Source organism: Ceratosolen solmsi, unplaced genomic scaffold, assembly GCF_000503995.2.
Source record: "Ceratosolen solmsi marchali unplaced genomic scaffold, CerSol_1.0 scaffold6, whole genome shotgun sequence".
Classification (NCBI taxonomy): Eukaryota; Metazoa; Arthropoda; class Insecta; order Hymenoptera; family Agaonidae; genus Ceratosolen; species Ceratosolen solmsi.
Window position 1 is genome coordinate 607,607 of NW_011948414.1, and position 14,713 is coordinate 622,319.

A 14,713-nucleotide genomic window follows, 5' to 3' on the forward strand; every position below is an offset into this window, starting at 1 on the left:
AATACAAATTTATATACTCTAAAATAAAAAAGATTAAACAAACAGATATATTTCCTTAAATGTAAATATTTTTAAATTTTTTATAATATAAAATTAAAATGAATCTACTTTTTACAAAAATTTATTCGGCTTATGTATAATCAAAGATTAAAATTCATTCCATTTGCAGAAATTTAATAAATTAATTTCAATATATTATAGTTTAACCGATTGAAAAAAATCTTCTTCAACAATATTTTCTAAAGTATTTAACGTATCTTCAAATTGTGTTGAAGCAACTAAAAATTTTGATACAGTATCTTGTAATATAAATTGACTTTTTAAAAGCTGTTTATTAGTGTCAACTAATTGGGCCATTCCATTAGAAATATTATTATCGAAAAATTCTCGAATATTTCTGTCCAATGACTTATTACAGTCTCGCAATTTCTTATGAAGCAAACTGTTATATTTAACGGAACTTCTTTCGCTTCTATGTGCTTTTACATCTTTGTAAGAGCAAGTAGTTGTATCGGCATAATTTGCATTGCTTTCACCATTATTTTCATCATCTGATTCTCCTGCTTCTCCCTGAATCATAGTTCCACAAGAAGTAGAAGCCAAAAGTAAAGGAAATGGAATGCCCATTTTTACATTTATAGATTCCTCGTCAGATTCCGACGCTTCACCAGAAACAATAACAGCTTTGGACTCCATTTCACAAATTTTAATGAAATTTATCAATATTTATCAATTATATTATTAATAAGCTTCCGTGAGATTTTTATTACAAAATATAACTAATAAATTTACATTACCGATGATAGAGCATATGAATAATATGCATATTAATTATTTGCTACTCACTGTAATATCGTATTCAATATTCTGCTCTTAATTCAAATATTTTTAGTACAATATTTTATTTTTTAAGTATTTTAATTAACTATGAAATTATGTTGTTCAATATAATATCAGTTAAATATTTAGTCCATAAAAATATCATTTTCATTATTTGTATTGATATTTAGTGCAGGATTGAAATAAAATTCATGTTGTAAAACTATAAACAAATTAATTCAACTACGAAAACTTATAAAAAAAAATAGATTATAAGGTTAAACTGCACTCGGTAGTATTTATATGGATATGACAAGTCACCGATACTTTGACGATTGAAGTCTCGAACTTTATTTTAAATCTAGCAATCACTTTCACAAGCTTCAGTTGATTAAATATTCAACAAAATAAAATGTATAAAAAATGTATTGATATAAAATATATTTATATTTATGAACTAATTTAGGCAATTGTTTAATCAATACAAAAATGATGAATTAGACATCGTTATTCGTATTAATTTCTCGAGCAATTAAATTAAAACTAGGAAAAAATAATAAGAGCACGCTACACAACCAATGATCAAGAACATTAATATGTAATTATTATTATTTTTCCTACGTTTAGACTTGTATGTCGCAGAATTGCATTTTTTTTTCTGCAGGTGTACAAATTCAAAATTATGACCGGTCAAATATTGTCATAATTAACCTGCAAAATCTCGTCATGTCATCGTCAATTTACATACTCGAGAAAATTTTCATTGTGGCATATGTGGCATTCCAATAGCACCTTTTCTTTTAACATATACTACATATCACAAGCGTGGAATTTTACGGATATGTAGTTCACATTTCATTTGGCCTTTCATTTATTGACGCATATGCGCGCGTATAATTTTTAAGGCAGTGTGGGTCCACCTGCAGTGACATGCGTCAACGGTATGAGCGTCCAGGAAGCAAAAGCAACAACGTGACAACCATCCTCGAGAAGTCACACAAGAGCCAAGGATAAGGCGGGAAGTGCAAAGCCACAATCATGTCGTGGAGACGCCGAAAGGATGGCCTGCTAGCCAAGGTCAACTTTCCTCCTTATACGCTGCAGATGCTTACCAGTAGGCACGTCCTCGTTGGTGGCGGTGGTGGATCCTCGAGAACAGGTGTTGCCAATGGATTTGTATGTACCCATTTCTTTTTGCAATTTTCCTACCTTTAGCCTAAGCTTTCTAAATCCATCAAATTTAGAACAGTACTTACTATCTGAATTACGAATAAACCGTCAATTGAATGATCTTTGGATAAGATTAAAAATAAGATAAAATACTGAATATTATTAGCCGCTGACTAAACAGTGAAACTACTTGATAATATAAATAAATTTCAGACTGTGTTTATACTGTATTATTTATGTAATATATTAAGCATAGATTAGTACTATGAACAATCATTTGTTAAAGTGCAAAAATCCATATGAATATGTAATTTAGTTACTTTAAATTTAGTTACTTTAACAGTTGTCTAATTGATTAATATTTTTAAATAAAATTTAAAATTAAGAGTTTTCTCATGTCATGCAAATTTGTATTTTGTAGTCTATAAAACATAAAGCATATATAAGTATCATTGAATTTTTAAGAGACTGTCATCTAATATATTGCAGATATTCATTTTAATTTTGTATTATAGGCTCTTGTTATAAATTGTATTTTAAAATGTAGCCCTACAGTATCATAATATATGAATCAAATATAATATTATAAGGTCTTGAATCATAAACTTTGATTATTATAGGAAATATTTGAATTGTCTCATGATGGGACTCAGTTCAATGCCGAAGAAGTCACCCGTTATGAAACAGGACCCAATGTTGTTATGAACAGTGCAACTCATAACGATGGAAAACGAATGTGGCTAGTTGCTGGTCAAGAAAGTCACTGTCAATTATATAATATACAAGCAAAAGTGGTTGTTACTGAAAATGGAGAAATTCCAAAAAAGTCTAGTTTTTCAAATAAAGAGGAACTTAGGCAAAGGAGAAAAAATGAAATGAAAGAAGAAACAAATACAAAGAAAGAAAGCATCGAAGATATTAATGAAGAATCAAAGGCAAAGCATAAAAAGTTGCAACTTATAATTAAACCGTCGGACAGTGTACAGACAGACTTCGGGTAGGTCTAAATAGATGTATTTAAAGCCCATCGAGATGATTATGAAAATTTTTTAAATTCTGTGTAAAAATATAAAATATTTGTAAATGTAAATATGATTTTTTTGCACCTCTTTTTCACTATTTTATTTTATTTTTTTGTTACAGAGATGTTCAACCTGTACAAAGAGTTGTTAGAATAAGTCCCAATGGAAATGTAATGGCAACTGGTGGAACTGATGGATATGTACGCTTGTGGCAATTTCCTCAAATCACCAAAATGCATGATTTAAAAGGTCATGATACAGAAATAGATGATATTGATTTTAGTTCTACGGGTAAAGAAGTTGCTACCGTTGCAAAGGATGGAAAATTAATAATCTGGGAAGTAACGAGCGGCTTAAAAAGTAAAGAATTAACCTGGTCTTCTAGCAAAGATGAAAAGTCTATTTTTAAACGGTGTCGTTTTCGCAATAAATTGGTGCAAAATACAAATACTCTACAAGTTTTTACTTTATCAAATTCTCTGCCTGCAAGAGACAAGAGGCATAAGGGTAAAACTCATTATGGTTTCTTACAGCAATGGGATATAAAGTTAGAATCAGTTGAGAAACTAGTAACTTATAAAGAAAATTTGTCGGAGCTGGCTATCTCTGACGATGGAAAATTCGTAGCTGTTGGCACAATGTCCTCTGGTACCGTAGATATGTTTATAGCATTTAGCTTACAAAGAGTACTACATGTGCCTGGTGCGCACAATATGTTTATCACAAATTTAGAATTCTTGTCAACCAAACTTGATGGTCCAGCCATAACTAGCAACTCGGAAGCTGCAGTTATTAGTTGTTCTATTGATAATAAAATCTGTATCCACAGTATACCTTACAGATGTAAGTTAATAATTTTCTATTTTAATTAGTAAATAACTCCTTTTTTCAATATCTACACTTGAATTAAAAATACTTACTTAATATATAAATTTAAATAAACTGTTTATATTAACAATTATTAAATTCACTTATTTAGAATATATGTGAAATAATACATCCAGATAATTATATTTCTTTGAATACGTAGTAAAATATTTGTAAAACTGATTATGATAGAGTTCATTGAAATTTGTTAAAGCTAACTAACATCGTATAATATTAACATTTATAAAATCTTGCAACTATAATCATAATTATTTACAACTTTTTCTTTTGTTATTTAGATGTATTACCGTTCTGGCTGTTCCTCATTTTCATAGTTTTGTGTATTTGTGGTGCATTTATGCTTTGCAGTTATATGGGTATTTGATTAAAAATATACATAATTAATGTTACATCGTATCAAGAATTTGTACATTAAAATGAAAAGCTATTCAGACAGATTGAAATTTTCATGACGGTGGACCGAAATATGAAAATTGAAAATAGAAACAAATTGAATATATGATTAAATAATAGATCTTTAATTGTGTAAAAGATGCAATTGTTCTTTGTCCAGCACAACAATATTAAATTGCGTTAAATTGTCAAAACATTGATCTTAAAATCTTTATTAATTATAACATATATATATATATATATATAAATATATATATATTTTTTTTTTTTTTTTTTTTTCTGTGAAATACTAATATTTAATTATATTGTTTAAATAAGTAACGATGGCAATTAAATTATTGTAAATGATTTTGTTTGTGTATAATATGTTTTTTTTTTTTATTAATTTGAATGTTATTTTAAGCGGTATATAAAACTACAGAGTAGTTGGTTTTTTATGTTTATTTAAAGAATAACATACATTAAATTTATTTTTCGAACATAAATTGCATAGAAAATGAAATAGCTCACAAGCAACATTGAAAAACTAAATATTTGTTGTTTAAATAACCCTACAATTACATCCTCTCCTTATTGTAATATTTTAGATGATTTAAACACTTATGTTTTTAATTTTCGTTATTTAACACCACACGTTACTAAATTAAAAATATATTCTTTAGAGGCACTATTTTAAACTGTTTTCAATTATTAAAACATTAAAAACGATATTATAGTCATTTCAAGTAAAAAAAAAAGTAATTATTCATACTTACAATATCACAAATAAAAGCTGTGACCTTATTATTTGTATCGTATGAGAAGTATTAAAAATCGTAATGTAATAGATACTTTTATAGAAGATAAAATCATCTTATGAAGTAATAATTTTTATTGTACAAGCGGACTAAGTAACGTATTAGTAACGTCACCATTAAAACGCATTGCTCGCAGTTAGCGTAAAAATCTACGTTTCAATCACTCTAAATATTTTAATAGATAATGTTATCGCAATTGCGTAATTTAACAGTGAAACATAATTTTATAAATTCAAAAAATATGAGCCAATCATCAGATTTTTTATTCAGACAGGTAATTTAAATAAGAAAAAACGAAAATCTGACATTTATGCGTATTTTTAATAATATTGCTTGTAAACGTTAATGTCGTCATTATTGTTGTAAATCTATGTTATTACGTTGTATTGCTTGAATTGCGTTTATCAATATCTATTTACAAATATTGCACTCTCCATCATTATAAAAGTAGATTCAAAAAAAAAAAAAAAAAAAAAAAAATACTATTAAAACTATTACGTAGTACATTTATAAAATGTTATTTATTTTTTACATATATTTATAAGAGGTTATATTGTAATTTTTATGATGGAACGGAATAATATCTTTTTTACTTACCATCGATAAAGTCAATTATAAATATACATCGCTGTTTGCGCTCCCGCACGCACGCACACACACACACACACACACACGCGCGCGCACGTATGAATTCAAAAAATGTTCAAAAAATAGACCCTTTCAATAAAATAATTTATTATAGCTACTCAATTCCGATCCTCGATAGTAAATTATTTAAGCTTGATGGTAATCATTTATAAATGAGCTGTACCAATAGCTGTGAACATCCATTTGGCCAAATTAAAATTTATATCATAACTTTTAACTATCTACTTTTTTTTTTTAACGTCAGATTCTTTAGTTTAAAAAAAAAAACTTTTAGTTTTTTGATCCAGCATCATCAACTTATACATATTTATTAGCTGACGTCAAGGCCAAAGAGGCGATATTGATCGATCCAGTTATAGAATGGGCCGAACGAGATTCAAAGATTATCAATGAATTGGGTCTCACGTTAAAATATGCTAGTAAGTCCTTAAAAGTTTTTAATCGTTTCTTTTTACATACTAAGTGATTATTTTAGCTTTATATAATGTAATCACTGAATTTCATTATTATACACATTCACTATGATCATTTTATATTAGTAATTTTAAACTACCAGCTTCTTACGCAATAATTATAATACAACAAATAATTGCTATTTAATAGGCTGTTTAAGTTATATATTAATAAGATTAAATAAATTATCTTAATCGAAGAATTTTAATGAACTGGTTTGCAAAATGTCTTCTCTATTATATATTCTATTTCCATTTTCACCAAGATTTTAGGCCAATTGAATTAATTACCTTATTATTATTGAAGTTATTAAGTTCTTTCAAGCACGGCAATCGGTTATACCGATAAACCCATCCCAACCAACCATGCATTCATTCCTTAATAAGAAATTTTTATTTTTTTTTTTTTGATAACGTAAACTAGTGAACACGCATTTGCACGCGGACCACATAACGGGCACTAGAAAATTGAAAGAACTTCTCCCCAGCTGCAAGTCAATTATATCGAGAGATAGCAGCGCACAAGCAGACATATTACTAGAATCTGGGGATCAAGTGCAATTCGGCAGGCACTGCTTAAAAGCTAATTTAACGCCTGGACACACGATCGGTGAGCTCATAACGAATAACGATTCTTTTGATTTAACGTATCGTGGACAATGTAATGTTAATCCGTGGCTTAAAACATAAGGAGATATAACTTTTATAGTGAAATCATTAGTAATTAGTTGATTTGTCACGGATAGACTTGATTTTAACTTGCGCTGTATTTTCTCAATCCTGACAGGATTTTCTTTTCATTTTTATTCAAACAATGTGTCAACTTGTTGCACTGTTTCCTAAAATCATTCTAGGGAAATTTTTTTTTTTTTTTTTTTTTTTGCTTTTTGCTTTTTAATCAAGTATTTAATAATGTCACGTGTCACGTGTCACGTTTAAGCCTGCAATGTTTATAATGGAAACGTATTTAATCTAGCAATATTCTCAATAACAATGTCATTCGATACAATCGCATACAGATTTATACAAAAATCTTTTTCATTGAAAACTAAAACCTGAATAACGCCAAAGTATATTTTATTAAGATGTTTCCTTTTCAAAAAAAAAAAAAAAAAAAAAAAAAAAATTAATACAATTTTCGTGTATGTTTATTTCATTAATATAATTAAAGTATATAATTGCGTTGCCTAGGTTGCATGACATACATTTGCGAAGAACAAGGAATTGCGTTTACAGGGGATACTCTGTTAATACGAGGCTGTGGCAGAACAGATTTTCAGGTATTAACATCTTCCAATTTACTATAATTTACAAACTACTTAATTTACCTTCATTCAAATAATTATTTATTTTGCTAAAATTGCTCGAGAAATTCCCTCATTCGCCCTCCTCAAAGATAAACAATTACTCGTTAATTTCTGTTTTATGTTTGTCATGTTGTATCATACAAAATGTCAATAAAGATCATTAAAGTAAAGTGTAAAGTGGCTATTGCTCGTAGGGTGGATCTGCAGAGACACTGTACAAATCGGTGCATTCAGTGATCTTCAAATTACCGGATTACTTTAAGCTCTATCCGGCTCATGATTACCAGGGGCAAACGGTGACGACCGTCGCCGAAGAACGGCAGTTCAATCCTAGACTAACCAAATCCCTCGAGGAATTCGTCGAGATAATGAACAATTTAAATCTGTCATATCCGAAAATGATTGGTAATGTTTACTTTAATAATTTGTTATATAATTTCATATGTTACGTTGCATTTTTTTTTTTTTTCTTAATGGATTTTCATTCTACAAAGCATTAATTAACTGTCGAATATTATGGCCTATGTTATTGGATATTGGTAATAATTGACTATTGAGACAATGAACGTAAAAAAGCGAGTGTAAATGTATTTATTTCCCTATTACGCTTATTAAATGATTAATTTATCACTCTACCTTAACAGCGATTAACTCGATTAATCAATTTAGAGCAACTCGTAACAGAAAAAAAAAAACTACTAAGTTATTTATTATTTTTAGATGTTGTATGTCTAAGCGATTAAATATTATTAATTAAGGAACAGTGACCTTACCGTAAGATATCTTGTGCGATTAAACATGTATTAAAGCTGGTTGGTGCGAGTTGAAAATAGGTTTGATTAAATTTTAAACAATTAGACAATTTTAATAAAACATTTCACTTATTTTGCAAATAAATAAAATCTAATGAGAAATAATATCAGAATTAATACCGACCAGTTTAATTGCAATTGCGTGCAGCACGTTGTTTCAAAGCAATTTAGTGTAATTGGTCAATTGAACATTCAAAATTAAATTTCCTTTCAAATTTATCGATTTAGAAATATCGGCCAAAGATGCTGTATTACAATTATGATGTTTTATGTCATTCTTTTTTTTTTTTTTTTTTTTTTTTTTTTTTTTTTTCACCTCTTAATTATTATCATTTATATGTACCATGAAATATAATATGTAATATATAATAGATAATGAAATAGTAATTGAAAAATTTGTTAATGCTTTGCAAAATGAAATAAATAATTTAAACAGTTATTACGACCTTGAAAATTAAATTTAGATATTGTTTTAAATCATATTAGAGAAATTATATTATAGGGAACCGATGATGATGTTTAAGTTTTTTTTTTTTAATTTTAATATAATATCGATATAATTACAATATCGACTGCGCTTGTATAAAAGTGGATTTATCGTTACAATGTCATACATTATAAATCGATTTTTTTTTTTTTTTTTTTTTTTTTTTTTATCAATAAGTGAAAAAATTATGAACACGGATGAACTAATAATTTCAATATTAAATTTTGTACACCCACCTCGACATAAAATATGTGATGATCAATATATTAAAAGACAACACAATAAAATGAAAAATACTTTATTAGGCATTTTTTTTTCTTTTATTTATGATTCAACCTCTCAATGTTTTTTGACTTTTTATAATTATCTCTACCCCTACTACCAGTGTATCTTACACTTCTTGATAAAATGCATTTGCGGATGTTATGTCTAAGATGTAAGAGTTACAGCTAATGTTTTATCATTATATCATTATATCATTATATTATGCCATTAAATGGCAAAGTGTAGGATATCGTTAATTGACTGATTAAAACGATATTCTTTATGTAAGGATTTTAAATAGCTTTTACTTTGGTTTTTTTTTTTTTTTTTTTTATTCCTTAATGCTTTCGATTCTTACATAGAATTTATAAATAATGTTACATTAATGAATTTTGTTTTAGATAAAGCTGTACCAGCAAATAAAGTTTGCGGACTATATCAAGTAAAATAAGAAAAATAAAACATAAAAATTTTTCATTTTTTCAATGTACAATGAAATTACGAATATGATTGAACCGTATCATTATAAATGTTACCTTCAATACATAATATAATCTTTATATAGGCACAATATATTGTACAATACAATAATTTATGTTTAATAAAATAAAGAGAAACAGAAAACGAAAATTTACATATGTTTATGTTGGTGTATGATTCATTATCTTATAAATTTTAAATACATAATGGTTGGCCGTTTGTATTCAATCATTACGACTAATACGTTCTTGTAGGTTTTTCTTTTAGCAACGGAGATAACATTTTTTTTTTGTTTTTTGTATTTTTTTTTTTTTTTTTTTAATATTAAGCACTGGTTTTTATCAACTAGAGTATAAGAATAAATTTTTCATTGAAATCAACGTCGTACATATAATTTGCTCTCTAAAGAAAAATTTAACATATTTAAACGAAAGAAAATTAACCACAAAGGTAAACAGTAATCAATCAGTCGCAAACGCACTTTATAATAGGTAACTGCTTGTAAGTTACGTTGAGGTATGTCATTATAAAAATTACTATTAATTGGAGAGCTCATAAAAGTCTCATTACTATATAAGGTTTGTTGAAATTATTTGAAAAATATATCTATGTATATATTAAAAAATATATATGTTTTTACTTTAAGCAGAGCTGATTAAACTATATATTTGAGCTTCTCACTAGTATTATCTTTTCTTTTGTTTTTTTTTTGTTTTTTTTTGTTTTTTTTTTTGTTTTTTTTTTTGTTTTTTTTTGATTTCATGTAAAAGAAAATCGTGAAAAGTGAGTGTTTCGTTATTTAAGGCACGCCGCGCACGAAACTTGTAATTCATATATCTATTTGTGGGAAAAATAAATTACACTTCGGTGTACTTTGTCGTCGCTAAAACATTTGACTACACATTGGTAAAACTTTAAGTTATGGCATTAGCTTCAGAGATACATTGCTCGATGGGTAATGATTTAATACTTTATTTAATTTATCTTAATGTTGCGCCTATATTTTGAAAAAAATCTCAATCACCAAAATATCTTCAAAACAAGAATTAAATTAACAGTATAGTAAAGATTTATCTAATATAATATAAGTTGGAGCTATGTACCTCCCAAATGAGATATCTTCCGACATTTCACATCTAACTATAGTATAATATACTTCCGTATTGACTTAAAATTTAAACACATATTAACATTGCATATTTTTAAAGACTTCATTGATCGATGATAACATTTCCATATGCATCTCGTATACTCTCTAAATGTATATTAAACGTGCGCACTTGGTTAACATACGCAATTAAATATCAGTTATGGAATATAAGCATTTCTATGAACAAGTAGCAGCGCTCAGCTAGCGTATTTTGCTATATAATGGTGAGGGGCGGCGGGTGGGGTGGGGGATCGTGTGCGTGCGTATATGCATATTTGCACATTTATATCGATGGACGTTATAATTAATATTTTAGGATGAAATGTTTGCGAAATATGCATATAAAAGAAAGCATTTTATTATTTTTCAAATAAAAGCCGTTTACAACAATGTATAAAAATTTGTTTTACATTCTTAATGTGCCTATATATTTTGTGCATATTTTACTTATTTCTTTATCGAACTAGAAAAAGAATATCCTTGCGGTATTCGCCTGCGAAGTACGCGATTTGATAAAGCTCTTTCATAATTTCAAAACGTAAAAAAATATGTTTCAACTGGCAAAGACTTCTCCCTCTTTCATAAATTATATTAATAGCTGTGTAAAAAAAAAAAATCAATATTTATATTTATAATAATATATAATATGCTTAATAATTATAACCTTAAATCTTTGAAACTGCAGAATAATGGCAGTTCGTTGATACGCTTCTACGCACTCGCATATATCTTTCATTTTTACGGCTTCGAGAATGTCACAGTAGATATAATTACCAGGAAAAATTTTATATGCATAACAAGTTGTCTTTATACAAAGTAAAGTACACGTGATCCTTTGCATTTCTGCTATGTCCTAATGTAAACAGTGCTATAAGATCCACTCATTCCCTATGACAGCTGAATCTCCTTACTAAACTATCTTCATTTAATTGTATTACATCTTCATAAAGTTGTTTATAATTTAAGAATATTATTAAACAAGGAAATTAATGGCACCGAATGCATATGTGGCTCACATTCATACATATATATACATACATAAATAAATATATATATATTTGTATGATAGAAAAAATCAATGTACGTATAGCATGCATTAATAAAGTTTTTCCCGGTTTAGATACAAAAAAAAAAAAAAAAAAAAAAAAAAAAAAAAAAATATTGAAACAAAAAGGGAATGTCTAAAAGTATAAATTCACTCATCTACAACATCGACAATATGTTAAAATAGATTGGAAGAACATGCACGCATTAGATACGAAGTAATTGATTGCTAAATCGCTGAGAAGACCAAGACTCACGACTTGTCACTTTTTTTTTTTATTAATTTATTTCTATATTTTTATTTTTATTAATTATCTCTCGCTTTTAACGCTTGACAAATTCAAGCTCTCGATTAAAATGAAAGTACCAAGGACTTGCACACGAAGACGGGAAAAATAGAAACGATTGAATCAAGGACGAATCGTGAGAGCATCGGAATATCTGAATAACTTTCAAAAACCATTCCAAGTTAAAAGTTAAAGCCATACTGCCATAAAAAGTCGTTTTAAGCAATTCATAGGCAGAAGAAATTGAAGTATCAATATTATCGGATTTACGTGAAATAAATTTCTCTAATATGCTCGATTAATACACCGTTGGTTTTTACAGCAAATACATTTCAGTTATTGCCTCAGTGCGATTTAACACACTCAACTAGCTCGTTATAAGTTAGAAATTCATTAACTAATAATCATGTCACCGTATAAACAAAAAAACAAAATTGCAATTATAAGATCTTCTTTTAACGAATTAATGCATTTAAAACTTAATAATATATGCGGAATATACAAAAACTACCATCAAAATAATACTTTTTATGCTTGATATCTTTCATACTTGCGTACGTCTTTGCGTTCTTAATTTTTCATTCTGCACTTTTATACGAAAATATTACCTATGATTGCTTTAAGCCTTATCTCATTGGCTCTACCTTCCTACTGTTTCTTTATTCAAACATGGAATGCGAAAATCTTTATACCGTACCAAGGAAAAGATTATCATAAATCAATTACTTAATTACATATAATTATAATGTGTATTTTATATTACATTTATTTGATTTTCTAATGAAAGATTTTTAATGTGCACTTTTTAGTGCACACTCGAGCTTATAGACTTCACGGAGTTATGCATAATTCCGAGTTAAATATAATTAAAAACGTAATATACACGTTTCTTCAATTACATGTAATTACGTAAGATTCTTTATCTTACTTTAACTTTACGTTACTTCAGCTTTGCTGCTTTTTTTACACATATAGTTAGGTATATGATGTATGCATTAATATAAGGTTTTGCAAGCTCGTAAAAGTAAATAAGCCAATTATGATGCTCGAATTCACCCTTTCCTCACAATACTACAACCTAACAGAGTTTTCTAGATTATTATGTCGCCCTTGTAAGGCTACACATCTAGTAATTATCTTTTGATTATCATTGCTGTCTTAAGTTGCAATATATATGCATCGACGAAAGGATAATAGCCCCCATACTTTATCGAACAAGCGCTTACTGTTTTTACAATTTGTTATAATTATGCGATAAATTTCGGTTTGATGCATTGTCAAAATGATGAAATACCTCAATTGCAGGTATTTTAATGCAAGCCTTAAAAAAAAAAAAAAAAAAATTTTTCTTTTTCGAATACTTAAATGACAATACGCATAAATGCTTTTAAAATATTATCTTTACGAAAAAATAAGTATAATATAAATTCCAATGTTAAGTAAAATAATTAATTTTATTTAAAAAAAATTAATGGAATTATTTACTCTAAATTAAAATTATATATAATTATAATGATAAATTCGTAACTTTTCTGAAAATGATAAAATATTTAATACTTTCATTAATATAAAAAAATATTCAATGTAAAGATTTTCAATATACAATTATCCTTCACTAATATAATGGTTTCGTTATCATCAATAATCACCTCAAATATGACAATAAACTATAATATTATTATTATCTAAATATAAAATTTTTTTACATATAATTACGTTATATATAATTAAAGTAATTGTATAATGAGGCAATTATAAATGAATAGAAACTGAGTTTATGAGAAAATCATCTATTATCGATGTACAACAACAAAAAAAATTTATTCTCTATGGTTTGCAATAAAACAAACTCAGAATAAATATAAAAATTGTAATCAATTACAAATTAATTATGTAACGATTTTTACAATCACTACATCTATTCATTTATAAAAAAATTAATTCTTTCTTTTCATCAATTTTATTATTTATCATTAATTCAGTCGCTTATCATTACGTAATCGTTTATAGATTAAACATAATTTTTTAACTGATATGCACAAATATTTAATCTTCATTAGTTTTCTTTCAAAAAAAAAAAAAAAAAAAAACTCAATCCCATAATTTCTTAATGCATCAAACCAAGAAATGAGATATATAAAATATATATATAACGTGTCCAGTTATCGAAACAATCAATGATTGAAAACTTTTTTTTCTCCAGCTCTTTAATAATTCAACACCAATTTACTAAGAGCATTCCAACATCTAAATGAAGAAATCTGAGATAATCTTTATGAATCTTTCGAAACTGGACGTACATATTCATGAAGTAAAGTCTTCTTTTATCTCCATATTAAAAGCACTTCCGCAATGTTCCATCGAAGCGCTGGAAGATCATAATTTAAAATCGCCACGTGGCCGATGTACTTTTCAAACTCTTGGAAAGTAATCCACTTCAAGCACTCCGACGAATTACACGGTACAACCGGCATCGACGTTACTCGTTGCCGCTGTCGTGGTCGTCGTCGCCGTGCCATACGGGCTGCCCTGTCTGAAGAAATCCTGGGCGACTGCCTCGAAGCCCTCGACCTTCACCGATCCGTAATCCGAGAGAACGTTGCAATCGCCGTGACCTTGGAGGCCGCTCGATTCTACGACCGGGACGAAGTTCTCCTGAAAGTTGGTCAATTGGCCAACGGGTTCAGCGAATT

The 14,713-nt window shown here is 27.8% G+C and overlaps 4 protein-coding genes across 4 annotated transcripts in view; 2 read left to right on the forward strand and 2 right to left on the reverse strand.

The window, feature by feature from the left end:
- Positions 1-104: 104 nt before the first annotated feature.
- LOC105368336 (Biogenesis of lysosome-related organelles complex 1, subunit 3) lies at positions 105-759 on the reverse strand. The gene is made up of 2 exons (XM_011507337.1): positions 215-759; positions 105-129 (listed from the first exon to the last, which is right to left on the reverse strand). Exons 1-2 carry the CDS (start codon positions 694-696, stop codon positions 105-107), a joined length of 507 nt encoding a protein of 168 aa, XP_011505639.1. The 5' UTR covers positions 697-759.
- Positions 760-1,564: 805 nt separating this feature from the next.
- Positions 1,565-4,319, forward strand: LOC105367772 (prolactin regulatory element-binding protein). The gene is made up of 4 exons (XM_011506554.1): positions 1,565-1,995; positions 2,610-2,986; positions 3,133-3,854; positions 4,178-4,319. The coding sequence occupies exons 1-4, from the start codon at positions 1,858-1,860 to the stop codon at positions 4,261-4,263; spliced, it is 1,323 nt and encodes a 440-aa protein (XP_011504856.1). The 5' UTR covers positions 1,565-1,857; the 3' UTR covers positions 4,264-4,319.
- Positions 4,320-5,198: 879 nt separating this feature from the next.
- Positions 5,199-9,622, forward strand: LOC105367773 (persulfide dioxygenase ETHE1, mitochondrial). Its single transcript, XM_011506555.1, has 6 exons — positions 5,199-5,363; positions 6,012-6,156; positions 6,614-6,799; positions 7,381-7,469; positions 7,691-7,901; positions 9,461-9,622. Exons 1-6 carry the CDS (start codon positions 5,274-5,276, stop codon positions 9,508-9,510), a joined length of 771 nt encoding a protein of 256 aa, XP_011504857.1. The 5' UTR covers positions 5,199-5,273; the 3' UTR covers positions 9,511-9,622.
- A 4,494-nt stretch (positions 9,623-14,116) lies between these two features.
- Atf3 (Activating transcription factor 3) overlaps positions 14,117-14,713 on the reverse strand; it is a 9,300-nt gene continuing 8,703 nt past the window's right edge. The window contains exon 5 of the mRNA XM_011506556.1: positions 14,117-14,713. This exon is cut by the window's right edge and continues 18 nt beyond it. Coding sequence (XP_011504858.1) covers positions 14,475-14,713 — 239 coding nt within the window. The 3' untranslated portion in view covers positions 14,117-14,474.

Excerpts from the sequence above, each read along its gene's own strand:
- LOC105367772 (XM_011506554.1), top strand. The coding sequence starts at position 1,858 with ATGTCGTGGAGACGCCGAAAGGATGGCCTGCTAGCCAAGGTCAACTTT. Across the intron at positions 2,987-3,132 it reads AGTGTACAGACAGACTTCGG|AGATGTTCAACCTGTACAAA; the intron begins GTAGGTCTAAAT and ends TTTTTGTTACAG. Across the intron at positions 3,855-4,177 it reads CCACAGTATACCTTACAGAT|ATGTATTACCGTTCTGGCTG; the intron begins GTAAGTTAATAA and ends TTTGTTATTTAG.
- LOC105368336 (XM_011507337.1), bottom strand. The coding sequence starts at position 696 with ATGGAGTCCAAAGCTGTTATTGTTTCTGGTGAAGCGTCGGAATCTGAC. Across the intron at positions 130-214 it reads ATTGTTGAAGAAGATTTTTT|CCGAATAAATTTTTGTAAAA; the intron begins TCAATCGGTTAA and ends ATTATACATAAG.
- LOC105367773 (XM_011506555.1), top strand. The coding sequence starts at position 5,274 with ATGTTATCGCAATTGCGTAATTTAACAGTGAAACATAATTTTATAAAT. Across the intron at positions 5,364-6,011 it reads CAGATTTTTTATTCAGACAG|TTTTTTGATCCAGCATCATC; the intron begins GTAATTTAAATA and ends AAAAACTTTTAG. Across the intron at positions 7,470-7,690 it reads GTGGCAGAACAGATTTTCAG|GGTGGATCTGCAGAGACACT; the intron begins GTATTAACATCT and ends TATTGCTCGTAG.